This window comes from Zootermopsis nevadensis, unplaced genomic scaffold (genome assembly GCF_977971745.1).
Source record: "Zootermopsis nevadensis isolate Lab colony 2312 unplaced genomic scaffold, Znev_1.0 Znev_ptg000022l, whole genome shotgun sequence".
Lineage (NCBI taxonomy): Eukaryota > Metazoa > Arthropoda > Insecta > Blattodea > Termopsidae > Zootermopsis > Zootermopsis nevadensis.
In genome coordinates, this window is record NW_028259154.1 from 18,049,779 (window position 1) to 18,073,290 (window position 23,512).

The 23,512-nt window shown below is 36.5% G+C and overlaps 1 protein-coding gene and 1 long non-coding RNA gene across 11 annotated transcripts in view; one reads left to right on the plus strand and one right to left on the minus strand.

The window, feature by feature from the left end:
• Nucleotides 1-23,512, plus strand: part of LOC110829119 (uncharacterized) — a 331,896-nt gene that overhangs the window by 48,381 nt on the left and 260,003 nt on the right. For 4 of the 10 annotated variants that reach the window (XR_015536299.1, XR_015536300.1, XR_015536301.1 and 1 more), the window contains exon 5: nt 21,297-21,407. The exons of 2 other annotated variants lie outside the window; for them this stretch is intronic. Coding sequence is in view for 4 of the 8 variants with exons in the window: in XM_087353294.1 (XP_087209420.1) it covers nt 6,822-7,084 (263 nt within the window). In the remaining 4 variants the exon portion in view is untranslated. Of the gene's footprint in view, nt 1-6,821; nt 7,185-21,296; nt 21,408-23,512 lie in introns of those variants that run through there. 4 more of the 10 variants (XM_087353294.1, XM_087353295.1, XM_087353296.1 and 1 more) reach the window with 1 other exon arrangement.
• Nucleotides 17,770-20,441, minus strand: LOC110829120 (uncharacterized). The gene is made up of 3 exons (XR_002542863.2): nt 20,282-20,441; nt 19,324-19,683; nt 17,770-18,874 (listed from the first exon to the last, which is right to left on the minus strand). It is a non-coding gene; the product is annotated as an uncharacterized LOC110829120 (long non-coding RNA).

Below are 23,512 nucleotides of genomic sequence, written 5' to 3' on the forward strand. Positions count from 1 at the left end.
ACATTTATTATGTCGGGAAATTAATGGCACCTTTATTGTTACTTTTCGTTATTACCGCTTTGTTCTTTAAAAGTATGCATAATCAATTCATATATAAGTTTAATAACATGATTGGTATAGCAACATATTGAACACATAATATAAGAGCTAGTATGTTGAATAGAATTGATAGAGATTTATTACAAAAATCCAGCTGGTTTCCAACCACTCCATGGAGCAGGGTCCTTGAGAAGCTAATAGTCGCTCAGCTAATCAAGAAATTCCCTACGCTTTATAGAACTCGAAGGTTCATTGCCGTGATCAAAACAGCACAACACTTACATCAAATCATAGCAATTCGTTCAAATGTTTTTGAATGTGCTTTTTTCTCGAGACAAATGCTGGTTTAGCACCTTCAGATAAGCGAAGGCACATCCTTCCAAATCCTTTTACAATCCAGGATCGCCTTCACATTTAATTACATTTTTTTTAAATAGAAATATCTTCGTAAAATAACTTACTAACCAATCCACCAATCCAGCATTCTATCCGTGTATCCACAAGCCACGCACCATCCATGTGTTCGTCGTCTGAATTTCCTATCAATAACACTAATAACACTGACCGATAATGCAGCCAGCCCACACATCTGCCACTACCAGATGCCTACCAGAGCAAGGCGTATTAGTGTATAGGCCTACAGAGAGGATAATCATTATCACAGATTAATCACTTAAAACTCATGTACCATCTGCTTTAATAATAATTAACTCTGAATTTTGTATTTATGGTTTTTGTATGATTCTCAGTGTAAATGGGGATTATTTTCCTAAGTACCATTAACCAGTTAGTAATGGAGAAATGTTGTGCTTTCTATGCGCTACGAACTGAATTCTTAAGTATTACTTAGACGATCTTTGCCTAGGATTAAGCTACACTGTAATATTCTAACTGTAGGCATAGTTCTTAAGATTTTATCTTAAGAATGCTTGAAATGTGCCTCGTTTTAAAACTTGTAAAATATTAATTAAAAATGTTAATATTGTTCGCTCCTTCTTTCATGGACTTGATTTGTCCTTTCTTAGCATTCATGAAGTATTCTTGTCAGACACGGCCTATTTGATGTTCTGCATGCTTTAATCAATCAATTATTATCATCATCATAACGGCTTAAGCTCTTAGATTATTCCGGTTAGAAGTATTAAAGTTCTTATTTCGTCTTTCGTCATCTGTTCTCTCTTTAACGTCCAATGCTTGGCTCTACGTGATAAAGCAGGTTGCATCCTGTTCCTGCTATCAGAAAAACCAACTGTACTGTTCTAGTCCGTGTAAAGTTAAGACGTTATTTTCTGTTGCAAGTGAGCATACCTGTGTTCAAGGGAACGTGTACCCTGTCTAGTAGCACGGGATTCGAAAATTGTTACGGTTCCTCCTAACTCAGTTGCAACACACGCAAGTAACAAACGCCAGTTGCAATTTAGCAGCCAAGTCCTCTTGCAGTGACAGCCACCTAGCGAAAGAATTCATTCCGTTGTATTTCGGAGTCTTGTACTACCAACGAGAATGTGTTAGAGTGGTCTGTATTTATTTTATCTTTAAACCAAAATAAAACATATCTTAGCAAGCATAATAAATCTGTAGTTCTGTTAAAAAGGAGGCCTAATAAGAAATGTGCACTTTCCTTTCTGTAATTTAAACCACCCTCACGTTACTATTTTGAACTCACAAGAACTTATTTGGTGACCCAAAAAAGTTATAAAATTTTAATTTTTTTGTTTGTGTATGTTTAGTGTTGTAGAATAATGAAAGATTCGTTGAAGAATGTCTCTCTTTGTAACGTTCGTTAGCATATCGTGTGTTTTCTTCTGTGCTTTTAACTCTCTATATTTGACATTTTCTGTAGAGTAAAATAATTTGATCTTTTCGATTTTTGTTCTGTGTTTCTCTGCCCCCCTTCCAAATTCCACGCTGTCATACATGGTTTTATAGTTCATAAAGGTATGTGGGTTCCTTGGTAACCGTTTGATTCAACAAGAGATCACTATGCACAGCCACTGCGGTAGACAATATAAAAGGCATAATGTCACATGCTTTTCGTATGTAGAGCAAACAAGAATAGCTTAGCGTAAATAATACAAAAAAATGTGAGATGTTACGCTCTTTTTATAATCTGAATATAATGATAAGGGGATTTGCTGTAATTAAGTATTTGGTTTTTGCAGTACACTAACTTTCATGTGTAAGTTCATATTTTGAAGTATTAAGATATTTGTTGGGAAATGGGTTAGTTAACAATAATATAGGAGTACATTCAAAAGACTCCTTAATAACAATTTTATTAATTCAGATACATTTCATTTTTACATGGACCGAAACAAGGTATTGGAATTTTTGCTCCTTTATTATAAAGCTCAATGTGATACGATTAATAAAATACGCAGATGTGAAGAAATATGTGGAACGATAAATAGAAAATTAAATTAAAGTATGACACGTACAAAGTTAAACTATTAGAGGCTGACGACAGTCTCAAACATTTAAATAATAGAGGAACTTGAGTAAAGAAAACGAAAATTTTAAAAAAATTAACGTAAAAGAAATTAAATTGTTGCAAAATATGAAGGTAAAAGACATCTAAAAACAGAACGGAACGAGAGGCTATAAGGAGAGACAACGACTAGCTTCATAATTTGTACTCTTCAACAAACACTTTCATGGTGAATGTGCAAAGGAAAATTTGATGGATAGGACATAGAGCGGGAATGGGAAAAACGAGAAACGCATACAAAACTTTAGTATCAAAACCAGGAAGAATTATGCGTAGACTGGAGAACGACATTAAAATGGTTGTTGCAGACTGCATTCAAGTGAGTCGTGATAGGGTGCAATTGGTCCATTTCCAGGCAGAAGAAGTTTTTCTTTTTCGTTTATCGTCGTCACATTCAGACAACGAAGAGATTCGCATTTATTGCCTAAGTTTCGGTGCCTTGATTCAAGGACAAATCGTACTATGTGAAATTTGCCTCTTCCACAGGACATGACAATGCGTGAGGGTTCAACCAAGATAGTCTCCGCCCTGGGGAAGTTATTATAGATAATCATAAGGAAATGTTTTACTGTGTTATAACATTCCTATTTAAATGTTATTCAAATTTAAATATTCTTTAGATTAGAACTTCTTAGGTTTCTGAGTCTGGCGACTATACAGAGGTAATCGCGCTTCTGATTCGTAACAACTACAGAACGACTAACAAAAGGCAAGATTGTGTCCGAATTGTGTTGCCCATCTGTCGCTTTCATCGGTCGGAAAGTCGGACAGAACGTGCTTTGTGGCAGACTCAGACCTCCTTTATTATTAGTGTTCCATTCTTCTTCCTTTGGCGTTTTCTTTACAACATGCAAGCAACAATTAGTGGGAATTCTCGGTCGTCTCTAGTGGTGGTTGTGGCGACTATCATAACGAGAAAGGACAGGTCGCCGCCTCCCATACGATGAAAATGATTTCACATAAGAATAGACCGTTTTTTGTAAGGTTGCATGCGATTATAGTGTAATTAATGCATTTATATTGGGGGAGGGGGTGGGGAGAATTAAGGAGGATTGAGAAGTTTACACCTCAGAGTTTTAAATGAGAATTTAAGTTAACTGTATACTTTTTCTTTTATATTATAAGACCAGTGGCGTCATACCCATAGTGCGAAGGGTAAAATCAGAATTGTGTACTGGAAAATGGGTAACTGGAAGTTGGAGGAAACAGGATAATGAGAAAATTGTTAATCTGTACTCATCACCAGATGCTTTTAGTGCATTCAAATCAAAGATGGTATGGACGGGCATATAGCACGCATGGACAAGATTGAAAATTTTAGGCCTATACAAAATTTTGCTCCGAAATCCTTAAGGGAAGTTGACATTTAGGAGACATTGGCACATATGGGAATTAGTACTAATTTGTATCTTTAAAAGACAGGTTTTATGGTTCTCGACTAAATTTAACTGAATAGGATAGGAAAACATGTCGGTGTGTTATGAACGCGGTAATGAAACATTGTGTATAACCATCAGCTTTCAAAAATGAAATCTCCATAGAATCAACTTGTTTTGGACTGTAACAGATTATCGTAATTTGTGTCAGCAGTAAATAAACTTTAATGCCAAGAAGGCATTGCATTTCGAATGTTCCTTTCCGCTCCGTACTTTAAACGACTGAAAATATGCGTTATTTCTTCTGCTGTGTAGAAACGCATTCATACATATTAAACATTATGTTTCGTAAGCTTCACACCCACACTCCTATAAATTGGCCATTCCAACCAATTGCAGAGAGGTGTTATATAATTTATTGCTGTATTTTCGTGTGATGTGTTTTGATATACGGACGATTAAGGATGTTCTGGGCGGATAGAGATGGTGCATGTATTAGAGTGTTCAATAATCAGGTGATCGAACTTCAAATCTCTGTGCAATTTCAGCCATTAAAGCCTAGAGTTCTGCATTTAATTTACCTCCATATTGTCACGTAGATCGATATTTATAATTTTAAAGACACTTGTCATTGTTGAAACAGAAATCAGAGCTCCACTCTGGCGAAATTATAGGCCTAATACAAGATACATTATTGTCTCTTTCTGAACATAGTTTTATGTGAATATACCATTATAATATTCATTAGATTATACGTGCACTGAAGAGGGAGATTTTTACACGTAAATTTGAAAGCAATTTATAATCAGGATGCCAATATATTTATGAAGTTTATTCTTAAATTCAGAAAACTGAAGTGAATTGAAGACTATTTACTCAGTTTTATGTTTGAGCAAACTTCCGTGCTATAAAACATAAAAGAATATATTATATAGTAACCCAGTCAGTGCAGTTTGTTCGGGTATGATTATAATATCTCAAATGTAAAAACCTTTCCTATCATTAATTTAATCCATCTAAGACTGAGTAGTTAATTATTTTACAGTGCTCATGCCGCCTATGTCAATCGATCTTTTCTTACATGGAAACCTTTTAATGCACGACGTGAACACAGTTCGTCGTCATCGCAATAAATACTGTATACACCGTAATGGGTTTTTGCGCCGTAGTCTGGTGGAAGTTTACAGAAGTTTCAGAGGTGTTTGGTGCTTCCATCATCAGGGCACTTGACCTTTATTATATTAAAGTTTGTATTTGTTATATCTGCGATATATTTTCTACCCAGACTGGTTTTAAACAAGGGACCTGGCTTCAGTTGGCTCAGGAAATAATACAGAAACAAGCGTATGTAAGCATTGTACCGGTAATTAATTTTGGGTCCCATAGGAGACCACTTGAGGCATTATCAGCTTTTGAAGAAGTATTCTGCTTCATAGAGTTAGTTTTGAATACCACAAGTATAACTGGAAGGCTATTACAGAGCCGAGAAGTAGTGTTAGTATAAGTAATTAATTTTAGTTAGATTAAATTTATTTTCTTTTTATAGTCTCTGCTAACAGCGTATAACTTATAGCTGGCTAATTAATAATTACTAATAATGATAAGTGTCCTTACTTAATATCTTCATATGATAAATACAAATATTTATATAAACATTATTTCGGTGTATGCAAATTTCTGTAACGTCAAACGTACGATAATTCTGAAATGGTAGCATGTGGGACCTATATAATTAGCCGAAAACTATCAGAAAATATGAGAACGGAATATAAAAACGCCACTGAATATCACTTTCCGATGTTTTAAAGCAAATAACACCATTTCTAATATAGGTATATGATTTTAAACACAATAGACGTCCCAGTGTATGAAAATAAACCACGTATTATAAGTTTCAGTTCCTGGACATGTTGTGGATAGCAAACTTCACGTCTGTTGGATTTCCGATACCTGAAGGGGGTAATCAAATTAATGAAGGAGACGTATCGTGTGGATCTTTCGAATAAAAAATGAGGGTAACATTTATGTGGTCAGGAGGGTTGGAGAAAGGGTGGAAAGGAGACAGAGCCTACCAACAATATTATCATAATCAGAAGAAGCGAGTCCGCTGCTGTTTTTTAAGGAACACGCCCGAAAACTTTACCATTGAGGCTGGAAAGCCCGGCCCAGAGAGGGCGCTGTAGAACAATGGCAGATGGCGCACAAGTCTTAGCTTGAAGCCATCACGTTTATGGCAAGTTTCCTTTATTATATTATTATACGTTACAATCCACAAGGTTATATTTCTGTTCTACCACCCCTAATCATAAAATAAACAAGACAATGTGCATAATTAGTCATCATTACTATGGCTTAGCCGATTAGTATTAATTATAATGCTGGAATATTCATAAACTGAAGTTTGTACTTTGAGTCCGGGTAATTAGCGGTGTGTGTAATTTTATTTTGTATGGCTAACGATTTGATTGGAGACCGTACGTCTGAGAGGCAAACGTATCTTGCACCTTAGTCTACATTTATGTCCATTACTGATGATTGGTTTTCTTTCAGTAACAACGTATGGTGTCAGAAAGACTGTTGGGTTGCATATAGGCCAACACACGTTTCATTTTGTGTGGCAAACGATCATTTCCTTTACATTTTTCCAGTGGTGCTATTGATAATTTTACTGTCGCAAAACCTAATATTCTACCTAATTTATGAGCACTTATTTGACTTCCGCTATGAAATAAACTTATCCCTGTAAAGCCCAGTGGTAACTATATGTACCATCTGCTTTAACAGCCAGTAATTATGCGTTTTTCCCGCAGAGTGTATTTATGGATTTCGTAGGATTCTCATAAAAAAAAATTGCAATTTCTTCAATAAACTTCATTAACCAATAGATATTTGTAACAGTGACGTGTTTTTTTCTGTAGAAGCTGAAGGTTTTGTACGTCGTGTAGACGAGCTTTCAGCTTCACACCACGGCCATTTGAGCACCTTGAACATCCCACTGTTTTCTTTGGACACAAGACCTGGTGTGCCCCAGATACTCTCTGGCATCACGGGAGGGATTCAGACCGAGGAACGTAGAGTCTACAACGATGCTCCTGCTCCTATCTGCTCGGTTCCCATGCGTGCTACATCATCAGCTCATACCAGCCTTCCTCATGTAGTCGGCCTGACAGTCGAACTATGAAGGCCCTCGTTCTGTAATTGTCTTCATTATATTGTTACATACCACCGCTCATAAGTCACAAGTCCTTTAATCTCTGATTAATATAATTTAAATAATCGTTTACAACAACCTCCTTCCCAGTACCTTCTGCTTTATAAATACTTTATCCAGTGAGTTCAGCAGAAGACACATAAGACAAGAAAAGTGAATGAATTAGTAACTGGTATAATGAACGTTAAAACTACGTACGAATTCGGGTGCAGAAATCAGATATTGTTCAGTATGTTCCATTGGAAAACACCGTTTCCGTTGGTTTGCTTCGATGTAAAGATTCCTTCTTTACTTTTAGACGAAGATGGTTCTAAGTTTCACGAATCTGAAAATTACTGATTTAGAATATATGGTATTAAAGACTGTTTATTCAACAGGGATTCCCCGCTGTTTCTACAAACCAATCTGCAGACCATCTCGTCTATTACAACCCTAGGATAGGCCGTGACAGTTAATATATAATAACAAATTTCAGAGGCTAAATTTGCCCGACTCGGTTAATAGTTTAGCTATTTGCTTACATATGGAGGTGGATGACGCCAGCTTCCAGTTACCCATCTCTTATTGAAGCTCTTGGTGTGCAGCGGTCCGTTCTACGACGCAGTAGCTTTGAAGGCGTGGTGTTACGTAAAGTGGATAAATTTTGGTCACCACACCTCTTTGTTGAAGTGGAATTATTTAGTCCATCTGTTTACGTCGAGCCTGTAATTATATGTCTCTTCAATTTTATTAAAAGAACTACAAGAAGTTTTATCTATAGGTTCTATATGTTGTCGAGAAACTTCTTTACCACATTTGTTTGAATAATTGGCAACTTTAAGGGGCTGGTAGTTTTTTTTAGCAGACGTAAAAATTAAATTAATTCTTCCGCCTACAGGAATTGTATTCTGAAGAAACCTATTGTAAACATATTATTCTGTGTGATTGATGGATCGCATCTTTTACTGCCTTTCATCTATTCAATTTATGATTACTTACTTCTTATCAATATTCCAATTTCAGTTTGACAGACTTGTGCTTGCAGCAACATGTAGCGTTAGCAATTAAATAACATCCCTTATTCTATGTGAATGGATGATGGATTTGTGGAACTGCTTAATTTGAAAACAAATTTCACTCTAATTAATGTCTGTCGGGGGAGAATGAACGAACTGTGTCTGGTATATTTTATCGGACAGCTTGAAGAGACTACAGTGTTTCCCATTTTTCACTTACCAAATTCTGGGAAACGTCTGTGCCTCATCTCATGCAAGTGATCAAGGTGTTATGACAGAAAGAGAGGGAGCGCGGATGACAGAAAGTGAGCAAGTGACATGCGATAAAATAAAAATGAATGAAGCAAAGGAAACAGAGTAAAAATGAGGATGAAAGGAGAAGAAAGCAGTATCCAGTCATGTAATTATAGAGATCTACAATGTTATGGGTTAAAGCACTGGGTCTGACAATAAACTAACTCGACTGATTTTATATCCGATGGATAGCAACATTGGTCAGGTGGTGTTACCTGGAGCATGTTACTCCTTAAATCATAAAGACTTCATTTACTGCTGCTTCGGAAATAATCGTTTCATTTATAGCTGTACACGAGGCTAAAATTTGGATATGTGACCTAACTCACACGAAATAGGATTGAGATTCTTTGTTTACATATTTTATCTGCATATCTGATTTAATTTTGTAGGGTGCGGTTAAGTCTCATGTAAAAGCGTCTCGGTCAGATTTTCTTTAGTCGAATGATGATGCAGTATCTTAAGCCGTGTTTTTGACCTCCTCTTCTTCTTTGTATTAATCTACAGTCACCTTAGCAGCAAACGAATGTAGGCCTGTGACTTGTCATAAAATATGAAGCATAAAATAAGAAATTTATCTCAAAAAACTCGAATCTGTTTTATAAAACTGGCTGTCTGTTATATATTATTTGTTCTGTAATGTGAACATTTAAAGCTGCCATTAATTCCCTCTGCTAGCTAAAGTTTGGCGTGGTTATAATTACATTCTGAATGAAGCCAGTTCTATGTCACTAGAACCAAGCTTTGCATGGCCCAAGGGAATTTTTAATGCCCAGAAAAATTTCCATTGAACAAACAAAAAGGAATGTGATCTGACTGCAAAAGAATGACGTGTGCTTGTTAGATTTTTATGCCTTGAAACATTAAATATACAGGTTATTAGAAACATAGTTTATCGGGCGTTTCTACAGTTAATGATCTTGAAATATATTTATGTTCTTTTAACACCGTGTGTCTGGAGGAATACTTGCGATTATCATTAATTAACGTTCAGTCTGACTGTGGAACCTCATTACTGAGACGTCGGACTCTCATTATCATTGACTTTCCTCTCCTTCTTCGATGTGAAACATTTTATTAAGTTCTGTTGTTGTTTCGGAGAAGTTAACTGTGATTAGGCTGGCCTCTCTGCTGTAATAAACACGTGTTAAGCTCTTCCTAGCTTCCATCATGATAGCCAACAGTAAACATAGCGTTTTAGTGGAAAGCTGTCAAATTCATGATGCAACCCGACGCGAAGACCTCGTTAAAACCCTAAAAAAGAAGAGAAAATGTTTTTACTTTTCTCAGTTTTATTTTAGATTGAGATATCGAATAGATACAAAGAATATAAGGAAGGTGAAATGGGTTTAGAAGTAATCACGCTATTATATCGGTCTTTGACGGTAAGAAAACTGTTAAGATATTTAAGGTTTTTAAGTCTTACAATCCCTTAATAAACGTACGTTATTTCTCTTATCATGATTTTAAGTTGCAGGACTGTCTTGCTAAGTTCTGCTATTGTACTTCTATTTAATTTCTTGAAACAGTGGAAGAATGGGCCTATTCGTTAACTTCTTAACTCTGATACTTTCTATAGGTTTATATTTCTTTTCTCCCTCTTTGGCTGTTCAACGTATGGTGACGCTGGATAACGTTGGCTTGATTAAAAAAGTGAAATTTTAGGGTGTGGGTAAGAGTATCAGTTTTTTAAGAGAGGTTGAATAAGAACTCGCAAGAGGGCGTCACCGGAGAACAGTCTTCAATTGTCCGAGAAAAATTGCTGGATGTTACGTTTCAATTAAAACCACCAGAGGGCGAATACCGAAGATAAAGTTCAATTTAAACTCATCGAGGTCGATTACTGGAGGTAAAGTTTAAATTTAGACCAGCCATGGGGAAAATACCAGAGTTAAAGACTGAGCAGAAACTAACCACCTAAATAATATAATATGAGATAAACGCTATTTAAATCACTACGATTTAATGTAATATTTATTTATAACATTGCTATTTGGGATATCCTTTAACTAGAACACTGATTTTGAGGCAATTCTAAATTCTAACACTGTGATTTGGGAAACGCATGAATTAGAGCACGAAATTGTTCCTCTGTATTTAAAGGATTATTAGACCTATTGATAATTGTGGCTAATATAATTTATGTAACATTGCGTAAATGAACAAATTTACAGTTGCATTAAGTGCGTAAGAATTAGTCACAATCTCTTACACTATGTCCAGGTTATATTAAATATATTGAGTACTTCACAGTCTGTCTGTACTATTTCAAGACATTGAAGCCATATGCAGAATTAGTCCGTTGGTAAGAATTCGGTTGACGGAACAAAAGCCTTTTGTGCTGTTCAAGTTAGAGGCAGAGGAGTATAAAATTAGATCCAAAATCATGTACCAGAATTTTCTCCAGCTGCATCATACGTTTAAATGATAATAATATACTTTTTGCTACTTTGATTCTTTACTTCATTATACACTTCTTTCCTCCTTCCCCTCTACTCGTGGCAGCTATGAAAAGGAGCCACATTACCTCCCCCTCCCTTCTGCTTCGAATCAATAAGATGCCAGGAGAATGTTATTATTATTATTATTGTTTGTCGATGTTACAACATACAGAGTGACATGACAGGTTTCAGACAGACATAAACAATGGTTACTCCCTCTTCATGGTATAACCCGTCTTTTTTTTCCGTCTGAATTTGATTAGGGGATGTGCAGTGCAGCTTAGACAGCAACTGAGTCACCCCCACCACCCTACATCCATCGTGATGAGAATTAATTAAAACTGGTCTCTACCTTGTCCATCATAATTAATTCAGTTTATGAGTCAGCGAAATAGTGATTCCAGGTACACTTGGTGCAAGCAAAGAATTGTGTAGTCTTGTTCCGTACGAAGTTCATGCAACAAAGAGCTTTATCTTGTGCATCCGTCCGTTTGAAAATTGTTTGTATTTCGTGAGTCTTCTTTCTGGGCTTGGTATTACAGTTCTGGGAACACTGTGAAAGTCTAAACAGGTGCAGGCAGGCAATGGAGTTTGCATTCTAAATTTTGCTCTCCGGGTGAGGGAATATCAGGGAGACCTTTATAAAACTCACGAATTACATATATACAAATAATTCCACATAAAATTTCCGTAAGAGTGGAGGACCTATGACAATGAAACCTTGAATGACATCTGCTGTTAGAAACTTAACTTACGACCGTGTTGAAATACCATTTCTGAAAATATAAATTAGTTTTTATCTTCGTACAAGGAAGAGATTGGTCATCGTGTAATTGTCACCAACATATATGATATGGCCGTATTTGTGAACGATACTTTAGCGATCAGCGAGCTCAAGGTACTCTGAAAAGAGTAACCAAGGCGAACACACGCAGGTTGAAGAATTTTTTAATGGCAATCTTTCGACATTACTATTACTAATGATGTTCTAACTAACTCCATGAAGTAGAGTTGTTTTGAGAAGCTGATAGTCAAGGAATTCTCCGTACTATTCGAAACCCAAAGTTTGCCAGATGAATCCAATAATCATCCCGTACGGTTACCATAAGATACATTGTCATAATATTCGCCCATCTATGCTTATGTTCTTCGAATGGTCTCTTCTCTTAAGGCTTTATAGCCAAAATTTTACACCCTTTCCTCATCTTTCCACGCATAAGCATAGTGTAGAAATAATTTCAAACACAGTAGGCCGAGCTAAAGAATTAAAACTCACTGAAATTAATTAATTGAATGTGAGTCGGTAGAGTTTTCGCCTCATCCTCTTATGTTTTCAACTCAAATGTTTTATGCTTACAAAATGCTTTACACTCATAACGTCATTGGACTACATAGTGCACTGATATTTAACCAGTTTTAAATCATAGGATGGGCTCTGTCACAGACTTATTATTTTTATGGCGAAAATCAAAAATGTTTTGATTAATTAGACTTGCTATTTTACAAGGGAGCCAGTTCTATACATTTTAATTAATTACGATATTTACAAGCTCCTTCAAGATCTAGTTATAATAACACCTTAATATGAGTTTAATTAAATTGTTAACAATTGGAGAATATGTTACAGTACAAACAAATAGACAGAAATCCGGACACGCGTGGTAACTATATGCATTGTTTAGGCGTCCTTTATGCCTGTAACTGTCTCCTTTAAAATTAATTTGTCTGAAGGTCTTCAATATTTTAAGGCCATTCCACACATAGGCCTCATTACAAAAAAAAAATCTCTTTCCACCATCAGTCCCGAGTCGCCGTTTGTGAACCGATTACATCCTATTCAGATGGACCTGAAGTAACGTCCTCGCTTGTAGAAACGAGGTTAAAGTTCGATGTTTAAATTTTAAAACTGTGTGTGCTGATTGCGAGTTGGCGTCCTTCAAAACGTAAACCTGAATTGAGACCGGATATACAGAACTTCGGTACTCCCACCACTTTTTCATTCTTGGGATTCCAAGTGTGGCTTCTTGCTGAGTATCATTAATTAGTGGATTATGTTTCTATAAAGCATCTTGGCAGGCCATACCTGTTGCAGGGCCATTATTTATGAATCTTTCATGAATCGTGGTTACCAATTCGTTCTTATATATAAACGTGGTATGAGCAGTCCACATGTTTAAATTCTAATCCCTAGTTTTGCTAGTAAAGTGTAAACAAATTTCTAGACCTATCATAATTGGTTCTTCCTCTGCAGTGTGTGTAACGTTTAGCATACTTTTATAATTCAAGAAAGACAGAAGTCATTGTTTTATCTCCTTGAGCCTTGTTGTCACTATTGGCTTCCAAGTAATGACTGATAAAAAATAGCAATATCATTAGAAGCCTCCTAAACTTTGTACGTTTAATTTCTCATTATAAATAACTTCTGTATGATGGTCTTGATTAACTTATGAAATGTAAATGACAGTAATACCGATTCCAGTAGTGTGAAACAATCATGTGAATCCCAGCACGTAACTTTATTTGATCTAAGTAACATGGCGGCAGAACTAGATTACTTACAACAGATTGGCAAGAAAATTGTGCATTTTATTAATGAAAGGAGGGAATTATCTTGAAATCTACTTTTTCATTCTGTCGACGAAAATATTATAAATTTTCACTCATGGCAAGTGCCGGTGTATATTAATCCTCAATGATTAAAGATGAAGGGAGTTGAAAACTCCAAGTCATGTACGTAAAAACCGTTGTTTGAGAAGAAACGTAGTAATGATACAAACGAGTAACATGTTAAATTATATGTATTTGCGGACTAGAAAGGTTGCAGTGACTTGATCGAACAGTTTGCACAAATTACGTCATATTTCGGAGTCAAGGACATCATCAAGACACAAAGTTGTACGGTACCAAATCATCATTCGTGAAACGTCTTGCTATTTAACGATACGTAGACTAAGCTGTTGAATAGTGTCGTTATATGACCCAAAAATCCACATATTACTTCAGAAATAAGTGTACCGCTGTCATCATAATTTTATGTTTACTTTTCTTGGATCTTGCTTCTTACTTATTTTACTTTTCAGCATCTTATTTTATTCTAGAATTGTATAGGCATAATTTATTTTTGTTATAAGGCTATCAATTGTTATTGTTGTAGTTATTATTATTAGGACCGGGAAAATTATAATTAAATAGAAATTTGTTTGGCTTTCTTCAGGTGTGAAAACCAACATTTATCTTAGGGAATAAAATCACGAAACTTGATATCAGATATGAGAAATATACTCAATATTTAGTCGGTATGTGCTCAAAGAGTATAGACTGATTGGGGTACCTAAGCATAAATTAGAACATAATATTAAAGTAGTTTTCTTTAAAGATCATGATGTGATGTTGTATACTATATTCATTTGGTTCAGGATAGGTTTAAGTAGCAGGGTTTTATGAATATGGTAGTGAACCTTTGATTTATTTCAATAGAGAAGAATATTCTTGGCTATTTGAAAGAGCAACATTTCTCAATAGAACTCTGCCTCATGGGTTTACGTTGCTGTACCTGGGATTTGACCATTATATATATTACACACAGAATCAGCGTTTCTTTTACATGTATTCTTACACAAATCAAGTTCAAATACAAACGCATGGTTTTTATAACGTAGGTCAGCATAAAACGAAGATTCTGCAAGCCGAACTTTTATTAAGCAAAGGATCGGAAGTTAATAAGATTCGCTCTGTCAAATTTTGTAAATACTCCAAGGCGATTACTGTAAAATTCAACACTACAGCGCGTTGTGTACCTTCGATTATCTAAACAATTTCTCTGCTCTGTCACACGCTGCAAAAATTCTTCGTAACATATTCACCCCTGTAATTAACCTCTGGCGACATAAAACCTTCTTTAAAGGATGAGCTAATGCTGAAGGCATCTTCAATATCCAGACAGAACACGGAGTCGCATCCATGTCGTGGTAAAACACACTTCTTTTCTAATAACCCTAAAGACGTTTCTAGTGTTTGGTGGTTACACCTCGGATTAACAAAGTGTTCGTAACTCACTCCGTGGATCAAAGTATTTCTTGGGAAGCCGGTAGTCGCTCAACCGGTCTAGAAACTCCTCGCCTTTTAAGGAAACTGAAGGATTATTACCGTGTTCACATGATCCCGCAAATGGACCATATCCTATGCCAGTTGCATCCAGCTCGCACCCTCACTCTTTTTATTTAAGATTGTTTATAAAATTATCCTCTCATCTACACCTAATTATCACCTGTGTTCTCTTCCGTTTAGGTTTCCAAACACAAATTGTGTCTGCGTTAATCATCAGTCTTATGCGCGCTACATATTCCTTTTTGAATTGGTCGCACTTATAATGTTTAGTGAGAAGTAGGTCGTAGCTTATGAAACTGATCATTACGTAATATTCTGCACCCTCTTGTTTCTTCGGCTGACTTAGGTCCAGATATTGTCCGAAGCACTTCGTTCTGAAACATCCTCAAATGTCTTATTCTTCTTAGATGGAAGCCCGAGTTAAACATCCGTACAGAGTAACAGGTAAAATTATACTTCTGAAAAGCCTGTTTCAGTTTTCAGCTTTATAGACAAAATGTGGGAACATAAAATATTTTGAGGGAAAGTTGGCAAGCATTTTCCGATTGTTATCATCTCTTTATCCTATTCGTGATCTTAGGTTTGTTTTACTGCTGCCTTTATTAAAATCATTTATCGCTTTTCTCTATGCAACAATTTTGTTGCATTTAGTTACATGTAAATTTTAAGAGATCTTTACTTACTGAACCTTGTCTCTGTGTCTCGTTACGATTTACAGTGTCTGTCTCAGTGTGTCGTTTAGGGACACTTTTCATGTACACAAGTTATGTAATATCTAAACATGTCCTCAAACCACCTCTTAAATTTACTTACGTAGTTATTATTGTTCCATGCATTAGTTAACTCATCAAATAACTTCTGAGACGTCATTAGGCAACAAAAGACCTAATCAAAATGTTATTGGCCCATTCCTATGTAACTAAGCAATTACTGTCTCTTACTGTTCATCCAAGTAACACGACAGATTTTTCGGACAATTTGTACTTGACATGGATTGTACTATTTTTCTTTTAGCTAAAGTTCATGTCTGTGGTTAAAATTATAGACAGGTAAGGCCCCCCCATTAGAGTTGTCTGAATGTTGAGACGTTGAATAGCTAGCCAGGCAGGGACGAGGCCGTGGCGAACAAGAAGAGATGTTAGATAAAGCGTTAATAACTGTTTGCATTGTCATTCTCGCTCGCATAACTCACGTACCATGGTAATGGCGGGCGACAAGGGTTGGGAGAGAGAAACTTTCTGATGATTAGTTCAGGAAAAGACATAAACGTACTTGGTCTTCGATGGGAGGTATATTATATCATGCACCTAAATGTTCCGTTTACTATCTAGAAACCTAAAGACTGGAACATATAAAAATAATTTTACTTTTCGAATCTTGCACATATGTTAAAATTAGGATTGTGGTCTACTGTGCTGTGGCACTGTGTATTTTTGTAAATAGTCATAAAAGGTTCGGAGCACAAAACTACACAGCGTCACAACGAAGAATACATCAAGCAAAAATAATTTACCTGTTGTTTTGTATATGTGTGGAATTTGATCTCTCTCATTTAAGGTATAGATTAAACGTGAAAATGACTCTATTCTGGGGTATACCATCGTGTAGTCGGGTAGACATTGACAATGATTCAGAGGAGCTTACTGCTTCCATTATCAGGGTTTAGTCACCACTGTATATTACTCACCTCTTTAAGAATTTCCTGTTCTTACGAAATTTTATGGATTATGATCGTCTGAGTTATTAGCTATTGTATGTATGTAGATTACTATCAATTATTATTATTCGATGGAATATATCTTCATATAAAGAGTGGGCTATAATTCTACCCTGAAGAGTTCTTCTGAAATGATGTTAATCATTTGCAAGATTACACAGCGTGTCAGCCCAGAAAATGATAATCAAAATTTTCACCGTCATGGAAACCTCAAATCGCACATCGAAGATATTTTTTAACTGACACACCTCTGTATTGTTCTGTCCTTTCTTCATTATTTGTTTCCTTCATTTTTTATTTGTGGAAACAAATCAGATATCTTCCCTGAGTGGCTGGTGTTGATGTGAAATTTTCTTTGAATTACCTGAAGATCTTGGTGTAGATGGGAGGATAATATTAAAGCGAATCTTAAGAAAAACGGAAGTGTCTTCCTTGGCCAATATTAGCTTCTAAAGAAATCCGCTCTCTGGAGATAGCTGGAAGACAATACATCATTTGCAACGACAACAGGATTGTACTGTTAGAACACAGGTTTTATTTTAAGCTGTCTCTGAATTCATAAAGTGTTGTGTTCGGCACAGTGCAAGAAACCAACACGCCCTTCAGTTATGTAGTTGAATTACTGTGACAGATATTAATCAAGAGAGTAGCTGTGGTAATTTCTCTAACGGGTGGTTTTCTTTTTATTTCTGTAGACATTTGGTGAGTAGAAGCACATGTAAAGTCACCAAAGTTCTGCACTGAGGAATTTAGACAGTGCTGAAAAATTAATTTTGTTAAGGTATTTGTAACACAGGCAACGGATAATAACAGTAGAAACAGCGTCAGAAAAAGTAGCCCAATACGGATGAATGCTTTCTGATCGAAAGTTGATTATGAAGCCATTGGAAGACGTGACCGGAAAAGTTGACAACCGTCGATTCTTTCACAATCCTTCCTTTAAGACTAATGCTCATTGAATTGGCATTTTGTCTACACAGTGTGTTTTGTTTTATCTGAATCTTAGAATAAATATAAATTACTTCCGTAAATTTCGTGGTAGACTTCGCAGTGAAGATGCGATGTGTTGTCTTATAATTAGAAACAATTTGTAAATATCACTTGGATTAAAAATTTAATTATGTTCACAAAACGCCATACTGATTCAAGTTATGCTACAATCTACCAATTACCTTTAATTTGACAGAAATCAAGTACTGTGTCAGATACGAAGCCCCTAACTTAAAACCAGGGGTATGATAGGGTGCTGCTTGGTTTGGGCCATAGCACACCTCATGGGGCGGTGATACATGAGTATGGAGCAGGGGTGGAATGATCATAACCCGGAGAAAGAAATCTTTATTGACCCTTCGTCCATCACGAATATCACCTGAAATCACCGGAATTGAACCCATGTTTCTGCAGTGAGAAACTTGCGTGTCCTTACTGTAGACAACATAGTTTTATTGCAAGAATGAGATAGGGTGAGAGTAATTTAGTAGAATATATGGTATATTAGACATTTTTAATATCCTGTGTTCTACTAAGTGAAAGCAACATTGCATCATTTTAGTAACATATGCACTATCACGTACGCAACCTGAGTGACAGCAATACTGGTACATTGACACTGTAAGAGACACTACATTTTATCACGATGGGACGAATATGACGCCCACGTAACAGACCGGTTGTTATGAACCCTGCTAGTTACAACCTGCGTACGCAAGACATTTGCATTCTTAGCTTATCGGTCACTTCGAAGCGTTTTCAGTTAAATTTTGCTCTGTTTAAGTGAGAATACTGTGGTTTATTAACCTTCTTGGATAGTCCAGTGGGTTGGGAACATAGCATAAACCATATTTACCTTGATGACACCCTCGCCCTCATGCAGCATTTATCGTTTTTAAAAAAATCACATGGTGCGCGTGTGTAGAGTATGGCATACAAAGCTAGCTTTTATAAATAACTAGGCCGGTCATCAACATAAAGCATCTAACTTCACGTAAAATAGGATACGTACAAAACAAAAAACGATGAACAATGATTATTAAATAATACGTAAAGGAGCATGTCATTTAGTAAGAGGCGAGAAATATATTGCTGTAAGTTGGTATCTGAGTTCAGCAGCTCTTGATATTCCATGACCATCACAGAGTTCTTCTAACAAGACGGAGACGGTTTAGGGGGCGACAGACTGTTAATAAGTCCCACAGAGACTTGGTTGCTGCAACAAGAGAAAGGACCCGTCATACTTCAGTACATAGTATATACTTGATTACAAGAGAGTGAAGAAATGATGCAGCAGCAGAGGGCGGGAATTTCAAGCTACAAACTGTTTCTATCTCTTGGCATACCAACCTGCCTAGTCTAATTGTTATTTGTTTTAAAATACGTTGTAAAGTGTCTGCTGTCGTCCGATTTTAACGGAAATTCAAAAATATCAAAAGGTTTTAATTAAACTCCCTTATATAAAATTGTAATGAGATTCTTTGATCGACTTTCGGTTCGTGAAATGCAACATACGGGCAAGTAACTAAATTACGTGTTGTGAAAGCGCCTAAGAAAGAAGAAACCGCTTAAAAATTAAATGCTTGCTTTGTGGTTCTGCCTGTCAAAGCAAATGAATCTTAGAAAGGTATCATAAGGTTGGTGCATTTTAACAATTTGTTTTACCTTGTCTCCACCGCCTTCTTGAGCACACGTGTTGAGAGCAGAGCACATATCTGGTTAGAGATTTAACACCTGTGGGTGCCAGGTTCCAGCCCCCAAATGCTCCCCAGGACTGGTACGGCCTGGTACAGGTAGCTGAACCACTGGCACCCATGGTCGGCATCTTTCTCGTCGATCTCGACCGATCTCGTGCTACACCTGCCATCACGATTTTCCAACTCGAAGATTGCTTCACCTATTGTGTATATTCGTTTTATCTACCTCGCCTGTCTGTCTGATGGTCCGTCTGTATTTCTGAGTGGTCATTTACTTTTGCATTCAATGCCCTTTCAACTTTTAAGCTTTGATCCAGAATCAATGTCCCTAGATGAAGAAAGAATTAAATATTAATGTCAATGCCAGTTTTTACCCATATTGTTACTATGATAATTTCAGCTTCATACGCCTATAGAAGAAGGTAAAGCATTAGCTTTCTCCAGGATCTCTCTTAAAATAAACTATATTTAAGAATTTAATTAATTAATTATATTTAATTAATTTTGTCCGTCTAATCACAATTTAAAATTTAAAATTAAGATAGTTAAAATACCATGTGATGCTCCTTATCGAAACATTCGATTTACATTTGGAACATCACTTTCTCATTACATGTTTCGGTTCTTATATGAACCATCTTCAGGTGTGTAAAAATTACAATTATATTGTTTATTTCTCATATCACACATCTTTAATATACACTTACCTAATGCTCATTACACTAATATTTTAAATGCGTCTCTAATAAGCTTTATAACAATGCAAACAACTCCAGAACACTTTAAATAACAGTGACACAGTAATTCAGTGCGCTGCAAGAAACAGATATTTAATTATGAATGAACGAGTTGCCGAAAACAAAGTAAAATTTGTAGAATTTCTAGACTATCTGAGGTACTGTCAGATGTAGAAGAAGGACTCTTACCTGTGCCCTCTTGATTTTTAAGTTTGCACCCCTCATCAGCCAATAGACTCCATATAACCAATGGAGTTGATACAGCGTCACAACAAGTTTGTGAGGGTGTATCCAGTGTGGCCGCTTCTAGCCCCAGGTATAGAGCTATCGAGTGGGCTGGGTGCTGTACCACCACAGCAGCGATAATGAGACCGATCGCCATCTCTGACTAGGGTGCCCTCGCTACGCTTGCCTCATTTCAGCAGTACAGCAAGAGTGGTATATAGTTCTGTCTGTGGTCCATGCTTTATAAGTCTTTCCATTACTTTTGATCCTGATAAAATTTAATTCAGTCCACCAACTGACCACCAATTTCCATTTAAATCGACGAAATAAATGCAGCGTTATTTACCTCCACGCCTTCCGTTCTCCAGTATAGTACAGCACAAATGTTAGAGATAATTCTCTTCTGCAAGGTCAATTTTATCATCTCTGTCTTGGTTTTCTAAGTTTCATTTACAAAGATATATCCTCTCAAAATTACGTATATATTTCTTGTTTCCTGAACGAGCGCTCAGTAATCTAACTGTAGGTATCATAAAAATACTAAGATAATCAAAAACAAGAAGTTTGTTCTTATGAAATTTCCCTGATAAATTAAAAGGGCCGCGTAAAATTCAATTATTTGTGGACCGCCGAAAGAAGCCTGCACTCTGTTCTCAGTTTCAGACACTTCCATTAGTGTGTTAGACTAACATTTAAACCAGTAAGACAATAGAAAATGTTGATCTAGATTCCGTGTATTTAAGTGTTTGCCGTTTTAGGGACAGAAAAATAATTAAATGATTCGTAGCATCAAGATTGCTGTTATAAACAATAATACCATATCGGTACTTCTTTACCAAGTATATGCTATTCTCGAACCCATATAATTTAGTAAATAGGTCGTAGTCGAAATCTGAACTCTAATATACACATTTTTAAAACTCATTTTGAACTAAGCAAACAAGTAGATAAGAATAAACGGTTGTTTTGGATTGCGTAGTGCCAGCGCATCGCCGTGAGAACTTCCGACTAGTCAGTAGTAATCGTGGCCACCTGGCATGTGGATAGTGTCAACAAGCTTTGGAAACCTAACCTTTCAAGTGGCATTAATGTAAGTTTTATTACTCATGAATTCTTATATTTGTAACTTTTCAAATGCTATCTTTAATTAATTTCTTTATAAATTATGTTTTTAGGTTCCATTTTAAGATGACGAAACTTTTACATTGGTTTTTTTATGTGTTCATTAGCAGTAACTATAAAAAAACTGCATGTGCTTGTAAGTTTTATATTATGTTTTTAAGTAGATGAAAATTTGTTTTTGTAGGGTTTGAATGAACACCTTAATATTGACAGTTTCAAGTAGTGTAAAACTCGTAGGCATTTTACGAATGGCTCGAAACGCCCAATCTACGGTTGTAGGTCTTTCCATTTAGCCTACTGATAGGACAATGGCGAACAACGCTAGGCATGCAAAAACGTGTAATCCTGACCAGTAAAATGTGGTTTTGGAGATCGAATGCTGTTGCAGGAGACTTCTTTAAAGTAGATTTCCACCGATTTATTCCACATAATCCAAACCCATTACAGCCATCGTTAAACACTTTTAGAAATTTATAAGGAAACGTAATTTTCGCGACGTGTTTTATTCCCACACATTACAGTCAGTGTAGTTGGAGACGAAGTACAAAAGGGAGTCATAGACCTTGAGGTAAACAAGTTACAATGACTTTGCTGCACGCTTGTTCAATCTGTGCTGTGCATCAGGACAGATTTGGGGCTGCAACGTGTGTTGGAAGTGAGTGGATGGAAAGCGAGCAGCGAATCCAAGGTGACACGTGACGACTACGAATGGCTCATTCCACGACATGCGACTTATTGAGACCACTGCATTGCAAGAATTTGGTGCCTTGCCACAGACTTTGTCGTCTATAGCACTACGGTTGTTTAATGGGTTTGATATGCGAGCGGCTAACAGTCAACCTGGGCAGTGGGTGTAAGACGCGTACGTATTGGGCCTTCCTGACAGTAATCGCAGATTCGAATCCTGCTGCTTTCCATCTGATGTCCTGTCATGCACACTTTATATTTTTAATTAATTGCAAAGTTAACTTTACTAAAGGGCCTAATTGAATCTTTATGCTCGTATTCTGAGTATTTAATAAATTTTTATGTTATATCGTAGGCGTACCTACATGGTACAAGTATTTCCACGTCCTTCACATAGTTACAATTGTTCAAGGGCCAGTTTACTCGGAGTCAGGGAAGTAGGGCGTTGGCGGAGTTGTTTGGTTTCATCTAGCTCAGAACAGCGACTGATGGCAGGTTCTTTTAAACACGACAACGAACCTTTTGGTTAAATAACTGGTATAATGGGATACTGGGAACGACCCGTTCTTCAAGTGCCTGAGCACTGCCGGTCCCAACTTTTCGTTGGCTTGATCTATGGACATTCGGTAGGACTCCTTGGACAAACATCCGTGGCTTGAGTGGGATTCGAACCCAAGGTCCCAGTGACCATGCGGCACAAGGCCCACGCCTCAGACCGCGCGGCCACTATGGACCACTGGTTAAATAAAAGGAGAGGAATTTCATTACTAGGTGAGCAACTGTCAGTTGCTGAAGAAGACATCTGCTTCATAGAGTTCGTTTATCAATTAGGTAATGCATCAGTTAGTTTGTTGTGCATACGACGCGTTAAATTGGACTGACGAGACATTAGAAAATTATTAGAACAGAAAATAACCAAAACATATACTCCTAATAATATATTAAATGTCTGTTAGTGCTCGAACAATATAATTTTTTTTAATAGTGGTGTAAAAGCCCCCCTCCCGTTATCTATTTCCTAATCAGGAATGAACGTGAGGTAGAATCACCAGAAATTCTGAAATTGCCTATTGTCCCATACACCATTTATGCTTCAAATAAAAACCAGCTACATAAGCTACGAACATGCAGACGAGAAATATTGCTTATAATGGGACCTATTACGTTCGTGAGCGGAACGGGCACATTATAGGGCGATTAGAAAGTCGTGAGCGATTGGGTGTCCTACAAGCTTATTTATTTTGTGTAATTATTTAATTACAAAACTGTAAACCTTTTTGGAAAAGCTTAATTCGATTAGTTTAATTATTTGGTCATCTTCTTTCATACGAGAATGTGGACTTAAACATAAAATAACGAATCTAGTATGTAAGTGAATTGTTTATA